Below are 15,380 nucleotides of genomic sequence, written 5' to 3' on the forward strand. Positions count from 1 at the left end.
GCCTCCTGTGCTCATATAAATGAGATTATATCCTTAAGGAGCCGAAAGGACAGATTTTTTAAAATTGGATCTCAAACAAACACATGCAGATGGGTACACAGTACACACACATGCCGCCACTTACAGAAAACTAAAGTTCTGTGATCCAGAGGCTGGCAACAGCTGCTGGCTAATAATATGAGCTAATGTGTGATCACTCTTTAAAACTTTTAAAAAGCCAGTTCCGTAAATATACAGAGTGCCAAACAATGAACAGAAAGAAAAAAAAATCTGTGTTTTGCAATGTAGGCAGTACACAAAAATCTATACAGACTGGGTCAAAATTACTGGAGTTACGGCATTTCTGTGTGCGGTATTTCAGCGCTACAACCTCCATCTTATTCACTAACCATATGCAATCCTGTTTAATCAATGTGTTTCTAAATGTGCTGAAATAGTGCTGCACCTTATCAAAAGTTAAGTCAGTGGGTCACTAATAATTCCATTGATTTTGCACACTTATCCGCACAGGAAAAGTTATCAAGAACATTTTCCGCCATGACTACAGAGAAAATTTCACAGTGTATGATGCTCCACGACTCAAAACTTAAGTCGTATCGTGAGCAGCCAATGGAAATCAAGCTCACGAGGCAACGCAGGGCAAAACAATGTAGACATAAATGACGCTATCAGCGGGCGCGTGTCATTGTTCTAGTGAATTCCCTCCACAGTGTCTAGAATATGCTGTTAATGGACACTGTACACCAGAAAACACATGCACACACAAAAATATATCCTAATTGCAGAGGCAGCGCCTGTCGAATCATTGCCGATCAACAACCAGCATCTCTATCACACAATGCCAACATGATGGCATGGACAGTGCTTCCACCAGAAGCAGCCAAATTGGACGTTTCACCTCGGTGGGTGACTACTGGAGAGCCACTCCAGTGGTGGACCTATTAGCAGGTATTGCTCTCCTAGAAAGAGAGCAAGAGAGAGAAAGAGTAAGAGAACAGAGGTGTGCAATTTTAGCCCTGCATGTTTAGTATGTATAGTATATTTCCAGATATCTATCTTCATATCTGTCAACTGATTTAGGATCACACTCACATTACCCTCAGCTATCAAGTTCCTCTTATTTTCTCCTTAACACTGCATTAAAATGTACTACTGTAGACTAATGCATTTCTTACCAGGGCATTTTTTGACAGGCTAACAGGAGGGTCTAATTGAAAATAGATATGCAGAATAAGAGGCTACGCCAAGCCCCCTGGGTGGTGGTATTTATTAATGTATTGTATTAAAAATACACATGCTTTGAACAAGATATTGATCAAACTGGGCGGACTCTGTGGGTGCCTGCAGAAAAGCAAAAGTGGTAAAGCAATCATTTACTGCAATTGCAGCCTAAATAATGTTTTGCTAAATTACATACCAATGGTTACACACAAATAGAGTCCGGAACCATGCTAAAGACATGTTTGTATGATTTCGTTGCACTTAGATTGTTTTATGAGGGATGGGCAGACCAATCATCACATTTTTTAATTTTTAATATTGATGTTGTATTACGGTTGATCCTCATATGATTTTCGTTTACAATTATTTAGCATATAAATTAATTTGTTAACAGTTAATTTTGAGTATTTTTTCTGTAAAAAAAAATAAATATATATATATATATATATATATATATATATATATATATATATATATATATATATATATATATATATATATTTATTTTTTTAATTTTATTTTTTTATTTTTTTTTATTATTTTTTTTTTTACTGAAAAAATACTCAAAATTAACTGTGTTCACAAATAAACCTATTAATTGTTTATAAAATATATTTGTATTTTATACAAATATATTTTTCTCCCAATTTGGAATGCCCAATTCCCACTACTTAGTAGGTCCTCATGGTGGCACGGTTACTCACCTCAATCCGGGTGGTGGAGGACAAATCTCAGTTGCCTCCGCTTCTGAGACAGTCAATCTGCGCAACTTCTCATGTGGCTCGTTGTGCACGACACCGCAGAGACTCCGCATGTGGAAGCTCATGCTACCATCCGCGATCCACGCACAACTTACCATGTGCCCCATTGAGAGCGAGAACCACTAATCGTGACCAGGAGGAGGTTACCCCATGTGACTCTACCCTCCCTAGCAACCGGGCCAATTTGGTTGCTTAGGAGACCTGGCTGGAGTCACTCAGCACATCCTGGATAGGAACTCGCGACTCCAGGGGTGGTAATCAGCGTCAATCCTCGCTGAGCTACCCAGACCCCAATATCTAAACATTCTTAAAACAGCATACATTTACTTGCAAAGGAAAATGACAAGATATTGTATCTTGGATTTTAGAGAAATAAAAAAAAAATAAAACCAAATGGCAAATAGTTTTTTCCTTGTTTTGACCACAAATCCCAGCAATTTTTTTTATTTCTCTGAAAACAAGACCTATTTCCTGACCACCTCAAGAAAATGATCTATTGAAGTAAAAAAATGAACTGTGTCAGAAAATAGGCTTTTTAATTGTTAAAAATTATTTCAAATGTTTTAAAAGTTATGTTTTATCCTTAGAAATCACGAAACTGCAAGGTATCGATATTGGCAATATTAGATTTGCTAGTACTTGGTATGGAACCAAAAAGAAAATCACCCAGGTATTGCACATCCCAATTTTTTATTTATTTTTTTTAGCTTAATTCCAGAAGTTTAATCGTTACCATTTTTCCTATTTTTTAAAACAAACACACACACAGACCGGGAAAGGAAGACATCTGTGTTTAATAGTCTGTGTATGTGTAGGTAAGCTTAGAAGATGCATTGTGTTGACTGTCACTAAATGGGATGTTCTTGCTGACGTGCTTTGTGATTTGACTGTTATGGAGCTGAACCACTTCTTTGGCTCACCCCCCCCTCCCCCAAGTCGTGCACCTGATGGGTTTGAACAATTTGCTCGGCTGGCAGAAAAAAGCATAATCAATCAGGAGATTACAGATAAAAGGCTTAAAAACCAGCCGACCAAGACACTTTCTACTATAACAATTACACCTAGGCCTACCTACCGGCAATTAAACGGTGAACAAGTAAGAGGGGCAGAGAGGGAAAGAGAGAGAGAGACAAAGGATGAGAAATAGTCAGACAGCAAGATTTCACAGTGGAGGAGAGCCTTAGAGACAGACCTAGCAACTACTTGATATTTGACGTCTTAAATGTGGTATGCTAATCTGAAAAGAGCTTAAAGGAAGTTCACCCAAAAATGAAAATTCTGTCATGTACTCACCCTCTACTTTTCAAAACTTGATCTGACACTTAATGCTCCAGCAGCCTAATTTACACTTAGAAAACACCTGATGTTGCTATAACAATGCAAAAAGCACTTTTTACTTGAAGTGAAAACCAGTCCTCCTTTCCTGTTTAATAAATTAAGCAATCACACGGTCATGCAGAACATTTCGTGTTTTTAAATCCATAAGGATCTCTTTCTCAACTGCAATAATAGCAGTGATGACAGCTGACTCGTCAGACAGCTTGATCTTACGCTTTTCGCTCTTAAATTACGTACATCACTTAAAGCATGATTGTGTCACTCAAGGCCAGCTAGAAAGCCTCGACCGGGACATATCCTAAAGATCACACCCACCAAGCACAAATAAATCAATCTGATTGGCTGATGAATCTGACAATCTGACTTTAGTTGCCCATTCATTTGCACTGTTGAGGGATTCTGAAGAAATTCTGGCCTGACAGAGTGGAGCTCAGACTCACGCGCTGCTTCGGATTCAGGCATGTGATTTGTGAAACTGTTGTCACACTTTGCTTGTAAGCATCAAGGAATAAATTCTGACTGGATAAACTTTTTGTTTTTCTCTATTTGTTTGTAGATTAATTAAGAATGGAAAGATTAAAAATACATAGGCAAAAAGGTGATTGAGAATGAAAGGATGAAAAATATTTATTTATTTGGCATGTTAGGCCAGCAGAGAAGGCTTTGCTGGCTCTGAGAATTCGCCACTGGTTAACTGCACAAAGCTATCATATGCTTCAGACTTGGACTATGCACAATTTTCATATGGACTATTTTTATAGAACCTTTATGGTGCTTATTTGGTCATTATATAGCTCACAGTCCTTGGTCCCCATTCACCTTCATAATATGGAAAAGATTGAGCAGTACATTCATCAACATTTCTCCTTTTGTGTTCCACAGCAGAAAGAAAGTCAAATGGGTTTGGAGTGACATGAGGGTGACAAGGATACCCGACAAGGAGAGTGGAAAATAAAAATGAAAATGTTTCCCCATTTAGCAACATAGTTAATGGGATTAAAGCTGACACCAGAACAAACAAACCACAAAAGATAAAGCCCCCATTGAGAATGGAAATGGTAATGAGGGGACGGAGAGCAAAAAATAAAAATAAAAATAAATAAAAGATTTAAAAAAAATAAAATAAACTACAGACTGAAGAGAGATGATAGAGGAAATGTGTGTGGTATTCTCTGGAGTAGTGAGCAGAGCATAAGCTGACAGCTGTAAAGCGTTCTGTCATCAAAACCTCCCAGCACATCAAGACCCACACAAAGGCCAAGGACATGTAATTCTCCATCATTCACTCTTTCATCTTCATTTATCAATCTCTCTTTCACTTTCCTCCTTTTCTCCTATCATTCCTTTAGTTTAAGCCATCAACCAGTATTCATGGAGAATAATGGCGGGGTGAGGGGCTTCGGAGAGAGAGAGAGAGAGAGAGAGAGAGAGAGAGAGAGAGAGAGAGAGAAAGAGAGAGAATTTTTTGCATTTTCAAAAACCTTCATAAAGATAGATTTAAACACAATCATTCTATAAACAATGGCCCACAATAAATAGGGTGATAAATTAAAAAAGAGTTAAAATATTACAAACAATGTGCAAAAATAAGTTCATCATTCACAACAGAGCACAAAACTCCTCTGTGACACCATATACTCTCAAAGATTATAAGATTGTTCATTGTTTTATAAAAACGAAAATCAACTAAAATTCTGGATTTTATCATAACAGTAAATGCTCTTACAACCTCATGATCACCTCTCTGTTCAACCTGGTTCTTTCTACTGATATATATGGACATTTTTGCTTTACCCAAAAGGAAGTTCAACAATTGACATTCACCACATCTTCTTTGAACATTTTTAAAACCCCAAATAAGAAATACTGAAAAATCTTCATTAAAACAATAAAAAAGACTCTTTACAATGTCAAACAAAGGCATTAACCTAAAACAGTGCATAAAACAATGGAAAACAGTCTCTCTTTCAAAACAAAAAGGACATTATTGACTTATACCATGATTTAATACAGAAATACAAGTGTTTACAGCAATTATCCCATGTAAAATCCTCCACTGAATATCAGCCGATCTTTTTGTTAATGGTGGCTTATATAGTGCTCTCCACTCTGGTCTAACATCCTCACTTAGTCCCAATACAGCACGCCATGGTGTATCAATTATATTGTGTAACCCTTTTTTGTTAAACGTTTTCACCAAGCCATGTACAACTGTTTACAATTGACATCATTCAAATCTATACATGTTTTTAGATTCCAAAGAAATACCTGAATGATCATTCAGATTTGGAGATAGAAACAGCATAGGAAAAGGGTCCTTATTTAGAAAGGTATTTCCCTCATGGTAATCAGTGAGCATACCAGTTTCCACTGTTGTGAGAGCTGATTGCAGTCTCTGTAATATTTGAGTGACAGTTCATAAAGATTTAATTCTTAAATATGTAGCCACTTCTTCAACATTTCTGAATCCAGACCCTGATCAATTAATCAACCTTTGTAAAGTTGTAATTCCAGATAATAGGAAGGATTCAGTCAGTGTTTTACTCACACTCACTGTATCTAGGCGTGCACCATTTATCAGTGGTTCTTCCAACAAACAAAATACAGAGTCTTTGATCTCAGTCCTTTTTACATTAAAACAACTCCATACTTTAAAAAGGTTGTGGTAAAAAACAGATAAGCAATAAGTGTCAATCTTATTGGGGTCCAACAAAAACAAGGCTTTGTCCAAATCCATCCCTTCAAAAGACTTCAATATAACACTCGTCACAGGTCTCCAGCTCAAATCCTCTGGACCCATGAGAAATCTTTGCAGAAATTGCAAACGAAAGGCAGCAGTTCTGCTTTTCAAGTGTACAAGGCCCTGCCCACCTTCTTCATTTGGTAATTACAAAATATTATGTATCACCCAATGCAATTTACCCCAGAAAACTCTAACAAAATTGATTGTATGTTTGCCAATAAATAGGATGGTAGGTCAACACAAGTTAACCGATGCCAAAGGAAAGATGCCACAAAGTTATTTATGATGATTGTACGACCTCTGTATGACATCGTTGGTACAAGCCATTTCCATCTGTCAAAACGCTCTTTTATTTTCTCAAGTATTCCTTCCTAATTTTTCTTTACAGTGGCTTCAACCCCCAAATACACTCCCAAATACTTTACCCCTTCTCTTTTTCAGATTAATCCACCTGGGAGATTTGGTGCTCTGTCCTTCCACTTTCCAACCAACACTGCTTCAATATTTCTCCAATTAATTTTTGCAGAAGAGATATGTTCAAATTATTTTGATACATTTATTAATGTCTGTACATCTTTCTGCCCCTTAATCATTACAAATACATCATCAGCATAAGCTGATAATTTAAACGTATTTTCACATTTTGGTATTGTTAATCCTTGTAATTCTGTTCTAAACTTGTGTAGAAAGTGTTCTATTGCTAATGCATAAAGCATTCCTGACAAAGAGCATCCTTGTCTAATTCCACGGCCAACTTTAAAAGGAGTACATATGCCATCATTAATCTTCAACACACTCTCAATGTCACAATATAGATTTTTAATTGTGTTAATAAAATCAGAGCTAAAACCAAAAACACGCAAAACTTTCCAAAAATGTTCAGCGCGATCAAAAGCTTTCTCTTGATCTATGGAAATCAAGCCAGTATTCAGACCATACATTTTGGATATTTCAAACAAATCTCTAATTAATAAAATTTGATCAAATATTGACCTGCCAGGCACACAATAGGACCGATCAGGATGGATGACAACCCTTCCTAGTCTTGTGGCTAGCACTTTTGAGAGTCATTTATAATCACAGCAAAGCAAAGACATGGGTCGCCAACTTTATATGTCAGCTAAGTCACCCTTTTTTGGCAAAAGAGTGAGTACCGCTCTTTGACAACTCAATGGTAAACACCCTTCAAGTAAACTACTATTAAGGACTGCCAGCAGATCCTCTCCTATGATGGAACAGTAAGGACTCAACTGGAAGTCCATCAATTCCAGGAATTTTTCCGCACTCCATGTTTTGAAGAGCTCTCCCAGGACTATAGGCTTATTAAGTGCTGCATTAGATTTTTCAGAAATTTTTGATAATTCTCTAAATTATTCAACAAAATTATCTTCTTTGGACTTATTTAGTTTTTCATAAAAATTTGATGTTCTCTTGCGTATTTTATTCGGGTCTGAAAGTAAAATCCCAGTTTCAGATTTTAAAATATTAATTAAGTGCTGTTGACCATTTTTATTTCCTAACCCAAAGAAAAATTTAGATGGAGCATCCATTTGATTTAAATTTTGAGAGTGTAATCTTATCAGTGCTCCCTTAAGTCTTCAACCCCAGCAGGTCAGATAAAGCTGATTTTTTGGACTTAAAAGTATCAATATGGTCTTGATTTCCACTGGACTGTGCTAAATCCTAGAGTCTCATAATGTCAGCCTCTAAAAATAGTGTAGATCTTGCCAATTCGTTGGTCACATTATGAGTGTGCTGTTGACACAACTGTTTTATTTGTGTTTTCCCAAAGCCCCACCACTTTTATAATGAAAGAAAATTATTCTTCTCCATTTTAAAATTCTTCCAAAAACATTCCAAAATGTCTTTAAACTGCACTTCATTTATTGAAGTTGTATTGAAGTGCCAATAAGCACTATTTGGTTAAATAGAGTTAAGAGTAATTATACCCCCTACTAAGCTGTGATCTGAAAATCCAGCTGGAGAAATACCTTTTATTATTATAATTATTATTATTATTATAAAAAAAAATAAATAAAAAAAAAACAGTTGATGTTTAAAAATTTAAAACCTGTCTAACCTTACTAATGATAGTAAATTATCACGAGCATGTACCCATGCATATTGTTTTGAATCTTTATGAAAGTTTCTCCATACATCACATAACTCGTGTGTTTCAATCAGTTGAATGAGCCATCTGAAAGAGAGCATATGTGGCTCATTGTGATTCCTGTCTATATTTTTTTTCTACACAGTTAAAATCTCCGCCCAGGAAAAGATCATCTTCACTATAACGTCCTTCTAAAGTTGTACAAAGTGTATCTAAAAAACTCATTCTTTGAGATAATTTTGAAACTCTACAACAACTTTCAGAAGTCTTTCTTTTAGGACCTCCTCCATTTTAACTGAACAAGGAACAAAACTTTTAGCAAACAAAATAGCAACACCTCCACTAAGGTAAATGTTATGGCTTAAGAATGATAAACCGTCCCATTCTTTAATCCCCTCAGCAGCATTTTTGTCATCGCTAGGAGTTTCTTGCACAGATAATACAACAATTATTTTCTGTCTCATTAAATCATACTGTATATTTCTACTCTTTTTTTTCACATCCCTGGCTCCTTTCACATTTAGAGAAGCAATGCGAATTTCATCCATTTCATATTTTAACTATAAAACACAGAAAAGGAGACAGCCAACATAGGCCAAGAAACTAAGCTGCTTCACTATCATTGTTACTCAGTTGGTTTTGTACCTTGGTGACAATCTTCTTCAGACGATACACCTCTTTGTCTGTGAAACGTCCTTCACTCATTGAAATCTTAGTGCCTTCAACAAATTTCTTAAGATCTGGAAAATAATCAACAATTTGTACATCTCTAAAATGTTTTGTTACTTCTAGAAATTTCTTGATTCCTTCAGAACTGTAACTTTCACATGACCAACCACTCTGAGAGCAAGAAGAAGCACTTGAATCAGAAAAACACTCTCTCTATCAACACCTTGTTCATTTTCATGTTGTTGTTTACCTGTTTTTCTTGCTTGTTTAGTTACCTTTCTCAATCTTTTTCCTTTTTAGAGGTGTTTTGAAAATATTTGGATCAACTTCCATCACTGTGCAATCACCATTGTTTATGCTTTCAGAAATGGATTCAACATTAGACACCTGACTTGTTGAATTTGTCTGTTAATTCTCAAAATTCTCAACATTCTCACCATCATTGACCTCAGTCAAATTAGAGTCAATTCTAATAGACTAAGAATTCTTGATCACCTTCCCCATCACTCTGTACAGTTGCAGACTGTTCATTTAGTGTTTTATCTGCAGTTAAACTTGCAGTTGACCCCAATTCAATCAGAGCCATCACATCAGCACCAGCAGAATTAACAGCCTCAACCTGTACACTGTCTTCAACAGAAACACTTGGCTGCTTGGTTGTGCTATTCTCTGGGCAAGAATGAATTAAATGCCACATTTTTCTGCAATCAAAGCACCTCATTGAGTTAGTCGATACAAAGACTGTTTAGTCAAAATCATCTATTCTAAGTATCAAATTCAGATCAAGTTCGGTTCCATTGTCTTTTAAAACAATGTATGCAAATCTGCGAAAGGAGACTACATGTTTTACAAGCTCAGATTTCCTGCCAACTGCGATCTTTTTAACAGGTGAAACCAGTTTTCCAAAGCATGAAATTTCTCTTGCCAACATTTCATCTTTGGTAAACGGCGGGACATTAGACAACTTTTTTTGTGGGTGTGGAAAGAGGAAGTACTGGTGTAACCAAATCCTGTAACACTATACCTTTTTCCACTATCTCATTTGCCTTTTCTACAGAGCTTAAGAACAAAACAAGTGCATTGCTCATTCTTGAGGAAGCCAAAACACATTTATGGCCAACCACATCTCCAACAGCTGTAGTGCATTCTTCTATGCTCCCCGCAGACACTTAACTCTATGCCGATGCGTGAGCGAATCCAAACCACCACCTGTGCTGTGAGCCGCCATGCTCTCCAGTAAACACTGGCTATTAGCACCCTAATCTATGATAAACTTTGTTCCACCTAATAGATACACTTTTAGCATGTACCGGATAATGATGCATCATCCAACATATTATCAAGGGAAATAAATAGAAACATTTGCTAATTTTGTTGTCATAGCACAAAATTAAAAATTATGGAAAGGTGCCATCTTACCCCACTACTTAATTGAAGTTATGTCATAATAGCAGTATTATGAATATAGATTGAATTCCACTCAATTAGCCTATTAGGTTATCCGGAATAGAAAAGATCTTTGAAATGTACATCTAATGCATGGAAATATTTAACAATAACCCCATAATTTAATAATTATTAAACTGAATAATAATGACACCAGAAACAATCTTCTGCCCCAATTTTTATGCATCTTACCCCGTGGGGCTTCTTCCCCCATCTTACCCTATGTATCCTTGTACATAAATAAGTTTACAGTTGCAAATAAGTTTTGTTTTAACGAGGCTTGTTTAAAGGAGGACGCTCAGTATACTGCAGCCTTCAAAGGACGAGTCCTACCTAGCACGCAGCCTTCGAAACGAGACACAGCTAATGTTAGGCAGAATGACAGCCACAGTCACCATTCACTTTGATGGTATGAAAAAAAAAAAAAACATTGTGTGTGTGTGAGTGCATTTATGTAAAGCAGCCGGAGAAGAGTAATGCCTGCTGTCTAAACGGTGACCATCAACATTACTATTGTCAGGATGATGTAATCTACATCTTTCTATATCACTTCAACCATGTGGCCCCTTCCTTCATTAACCCTAAAACCAACACAAACAGTAAAAAAAGGATTAAATTAAAGAAAAAATACATTCTCTGGTCAATCATTCACTTTAGACAGAGGAAATTTTTTCAAGTTCTTTTGAAGCTATTCAAAGCACTTGCATTAGCCATATTCTTATCCATTACAGTGCATTTGCAGAATTCTTAAAGGGCGGCACACAATTTGTACTAGCTTACCCGTCTGAATAAAGAGCGCTGGAAAGAAAATAAATCTGCTGGCCTGGAAATACAGTGCCTGCTGGCCTGCACATATCCTATTCTTGTGCAATGTGCAGAGTAAACGAAAAACTGGACCCGGTGCCACATCTTGTTTCCAGAAAGCATTGTGAGAGAGTGTGCTTTGAGTGCAAAACATATACAGCATGGGATTTACAGGATTGCCCTTTAAGTACAGACTCTGCAAAGCTTTTTACTTCTTTTCTTATCTTTCTCTCTCTCTGAAAGTATGCAGAAATGGTCAGCGCAGGTGTTATTTTCCAGTTGGCCCAGCAGCTCTGCAGGTGGACAATATGCTTGTCCTGCAGTCCATTATATGCTGCACATGCGCAGACCTGTGCAATTTGCAATGCTTATAACACTCCATTTTGTTAAGAATGGGGTGCAATTTGAATCTCTATCACAGTGTAACTTCAATAGGAAAAACACACACTTTTAAAGATTGCCCCCCTATGAGTCAAATGTAAATGAAAAAGGGGTCTGTCTACACGGTGCCTCCCGGGGCGAGCGCCTCATCTTTGACAAACAGTCATACTGAACGCGTGTAAACCATACAATAGAACTGCAAGGGGTGATTGACCAGAGTGAGTCGAGAATGACTGAATGAGCATGCTGGAAAAATGTGTCTGCTTTGAAACTCCAAACCAAGGGAGAAGGGGTGAGACTTCAGAAATCGCAACGCACTCGAAAGTATGCACAGTGAGTTTATAAAAACATCTGCTGCAGAAGCAATGCTCAGTTTGGACAGTCACACTGATTTGCCGACCAAATTTGTGAAACAAAAATGTTATTTGAAATCTGGCACATTCAGACTCATGGAGAGTTGTATCAGGGAACATATTTCTCAAGTGCTTACCTTGGCCAGATGACAGCAGGGTTTCTACAAGTGAGAGAAAACAGAGAGAGGGTTAGAAGCAGAACGTTTAAACACAACACAGACATCAGCAGGTACACTCAGTTCATAAGGATTCAGTACAACAAGCAGGCTATGAAATGAGAAAACAACATGCTACATGACATGTTAAACAAAACACTTTTAGACATAACAAGAGCAGGGAGAGATTAAATTGACAATGCTATTGCTCTAATTAGGGCTGGGTGACTGAAAACCTTCCAAGGAGCGAAATTGAAAACCAAAAAAGAAAAAAACGTTTATTGCAGAACGTATCTGATAAAGGGAACCAAGTCCCTTTCAGTTGTGCCGGAGTGAAAACTTTATTTTTAAATGTTGGTAACTGGTTAATAACCAGTTAATTCTGATTTTATATATATATATATATATATATATATATATATATATATATATATGAGTGTACATTTTTAAATGTTGGTAACTGGTTAATAACCAGTTAATTTCATTCTGATATATATATATATATATATATATATATATATATATATATATATATATATATATATATATATATATATGATTTTTTTTTCTTTTTCATGAAACAGAAGGCTAAATGGTTTATTACAGGACAAAAACGTCTTGGTTACTGATGTAACCTCTGTTCCCTGATGGAGGGAATGAGACGTTGTGTCGATGAAGTGACACTACGGGTTCGATCTTGAGCCCCAATCACCTCTGCTTAAAATAGAAAAGGCAAATGAAAATTGCCGAGTGGAATTTGCATGCCACTCTCTGCCTCGGACATATGGGTATAAAAGGAGATGGCATGCATCACTCATTCAGATTTATGGGGAGCAGCCGATAGAGAGTCCCGGCCATGTCAGCGGCCAGTTCAGCACCGCGGCAGGAGGGACACAACATCTCGTTCCCTCCATCTGGGAACATAGGTTACATCAGTAAACAAGACATTTCCTGTCTGTCACTCACTCGACGTTGTGTCGATGTAGTGACACTAGGGGTTCCTATAGGAAACGCCGCAGGCGCTGAACCGTGTCATGAGGCACGGAAGTGTGGACATGGGCAAGCTGCTGCGTACCTCGCAGCAAGCACTCAACCATGTCGTGACCTTCCAGCGAGTTAGGTAAGGCATCTCCCTAGTCCCATTAAGGGGGGAGAGGGCACTTACCCAAGTAGGCTACGGCGGTGCCTTTCTTAATTTGCTATTAAGCAATCTCCCGCCAAGCACTTTCTAGAAAAGCGCTGGGAAGTGCTCTTCCCTCTCCAGGAAGGAGAGCACTATGGAGACCACATCCTGCCGGAGGGAGGATAACATGTGGAGCATACCTCACATGGACTTACCAATGGGGAAGTAAACATATGGAATGATACCACAGGAGGACCCTATCTACAGAGAGGGTATGCAGCACAGTGGCAGAGACTGAAAAAGCTCTGACAAGGGGAAACACAGGTTTCAACTAAGGGGGAAACCGAACAGTGGAAACTCATCATACGGGCTCACCTGAAAAGGGGAATACCACGAGTACTGGGCCTGGTGGCATTACTCCTCTGCCGAGTTCGTCACCGGACAGTGCAAAAGAATTAGAGGCGTCCGGAGTTCACCAGTATGGGGAACTGTTGTGGACAAAAAGCGCACATTATCACCTTTGAAAAAGGGGAAAGGTGCAATGCAAGTGGTACACCCAACTGACCACCCAGTCTACCTGCTGTTACCGCGTAATACTTGGGTCAAAACTGGGTCTATGCATAGGTTATAAATCCTCGCAAAGGTATTGGGCTTAGCCCAACCCACAGCTCTGCATCTGTCTGCTAGAGAGGCCCCCCTTGCTAGTGCCCAGGAGGATGGAATGCCTCTAGTGGAGTGCACCTGGACTACCAAGAGGCACGGCAAGTCCTGCGACTGGTATGCGAGAGAAATGGCATCCACAATCCAATGGGCCAACCTCTGCTTGAAGACAGCTTTCACCTTCTGCTGTCCTCCAAAACAGACAAAGAGCTGTTCCGAGCATCTAAAGCTCTGCGTGCGATACAGATAGATGTGCAGGGCGCGAACTGGACAAAGCAACGACAAGGCTGGGTTTTCCTCCTCTGAAGGGAGCGCTTGCAGGTTCACCACCTGGTCCCAAAAAGGAGTGGTGGGAACTTTGGGCACGTAAACGGGCCGGGGTCTCAAGATCACGTGAGAGTGTGCCGGCCTGAACTCCAGGCATTTGCTGGATTCAATCTCCTCGTGCCTTTGAGGAACCTGTTGATCAGATCGCGCTGTCGTGAGGGATTGCCTTCCAGTGTATCGTGGTGAGCTGCTATGGTAGCCATGTACACTTTCAGGGTAGAAGGATATAGCCATCTCTCCAGCCCTTCCTGAAGAAAAGACAGCACAGACCCGACGGCACATCTCTGTGGGTCTTCCCCACAGGAAGAACATCAGTTAGCAAAAAGATGCCACTTCAAGGCATACGGCCACCTCGTAGAGGGGGCCCTGGCCTGAGTGATCGTGTCTACCACCTAGCAGATCTTCCACGTCCCGTCCAGGAGCCAGACGTGGAGATTCCAGAGGTCCGGCCGCAGGTCCTGGAGCGTGCCTTGCCCCTGAGTGAGAAGGTCCTGCCTCAGGGGAATGCGCCAGGGAGGTGCTACTGTCAGGAACATCAGATCCGAGAACCTGGTTGGGCCAGTATGGCACAACTAACAGGACTTGCTGCTCGTCCTCCCTGACTCTGCACAGAGTCTGTGCAATGAGGCTCACAGGAGGAAACGCATACTTGCGTAGCCCCCAAGACCAGCTGTGCACCAAGGCATCCGTGCCAAGGGGGGCCTTGGACAGGGAGTACCACAGGGGGCAGTGAGAGGAGTCTTGGGAGGCGAACAGCTCTACCTGTGCCTCCCCAAATCTCTCCCAAATCAGCTGGACTACATGGGGGTGGATTCTCCACTCCCCGCAGAGCATTACCTGCCATGAGAGCGTGTCTGCTGCACGGTTGAGGGCGCCCAGAAGGTGAGTGGCTCGCAGAAACTTCAAAGCCTGCTGACTCCAAAGGAGGAGGGTCTGTGTCAAGAAGGATCGATACGTGAAAGTATGCGTCCTTCAGGTCGATGGCCTGAACCAATCCTGATGTCGTACTGACGCCAGGATGAGCTTCTGCGTTAACATCCTGAACAGAAGCCTGTGTAAGGCCTTGTTCAGGGCACGCAGGTCCAAGATTGGACACGTCCCTCCCCCTCTCTTGGGCACGATAAAATAAGGGCTGTAGAAGCCCTTGCGCAACTCGGCTACAGGGACGGGCTCTATTGCTCCCTTTGCCAGAAGGGTGGCAACTTCCGCCCAAAGGACGGAGGCACCCTCGCCCTGCACCGTAGTGGGGAGGACGCCACTGAACTGGGGCAGGTGTCTGGCAAACTGGA

At 39.7% G+C, this 15,380-nt stretch overlaps 1 protein-coding gene across 1 annotated transcript in view; it reads right to left on the reverse strand.

Annotated features, from left to right (window-relative positions):
• LOC127428278 (cadherin-4-like) overlaps nucleotides 1-15,380 on the reverse strand; it is a 340,076-nt gene that overhangs the window by 200,757 nt on the left and 123,939 nt on the right. The window contains exon 3 of the mRNA XM_051676519.1: nucleotides 11,964-11,987. Within this exon, the coding sequence (XP_051532479.1) occupies nucleotides 11,964-11,987 (24 nt within the window). The remainder of the gene's footprint in view (nucleotides 1-11,963; nucleotides 11,988-15,380) is intronic.

This window comes from Myxocyprinus asiaticus, chromosome 37 (genome assembly GCF_019703515.2).
Source record: "Myxocyprinus asiaticus isolate MX2 ecotype Aquarium Trade chromosome 37, UBuf_Myxa_2, whole genome shotgun sequence".
Taxonomy (NCBI): domain Eukaryota; kingdom Metazoa; phylum Chordata; class Actinopteri; order Cypriniformes; family Catostomidae; genus Myxocyprinus; species Myxocyprinus asiaticus.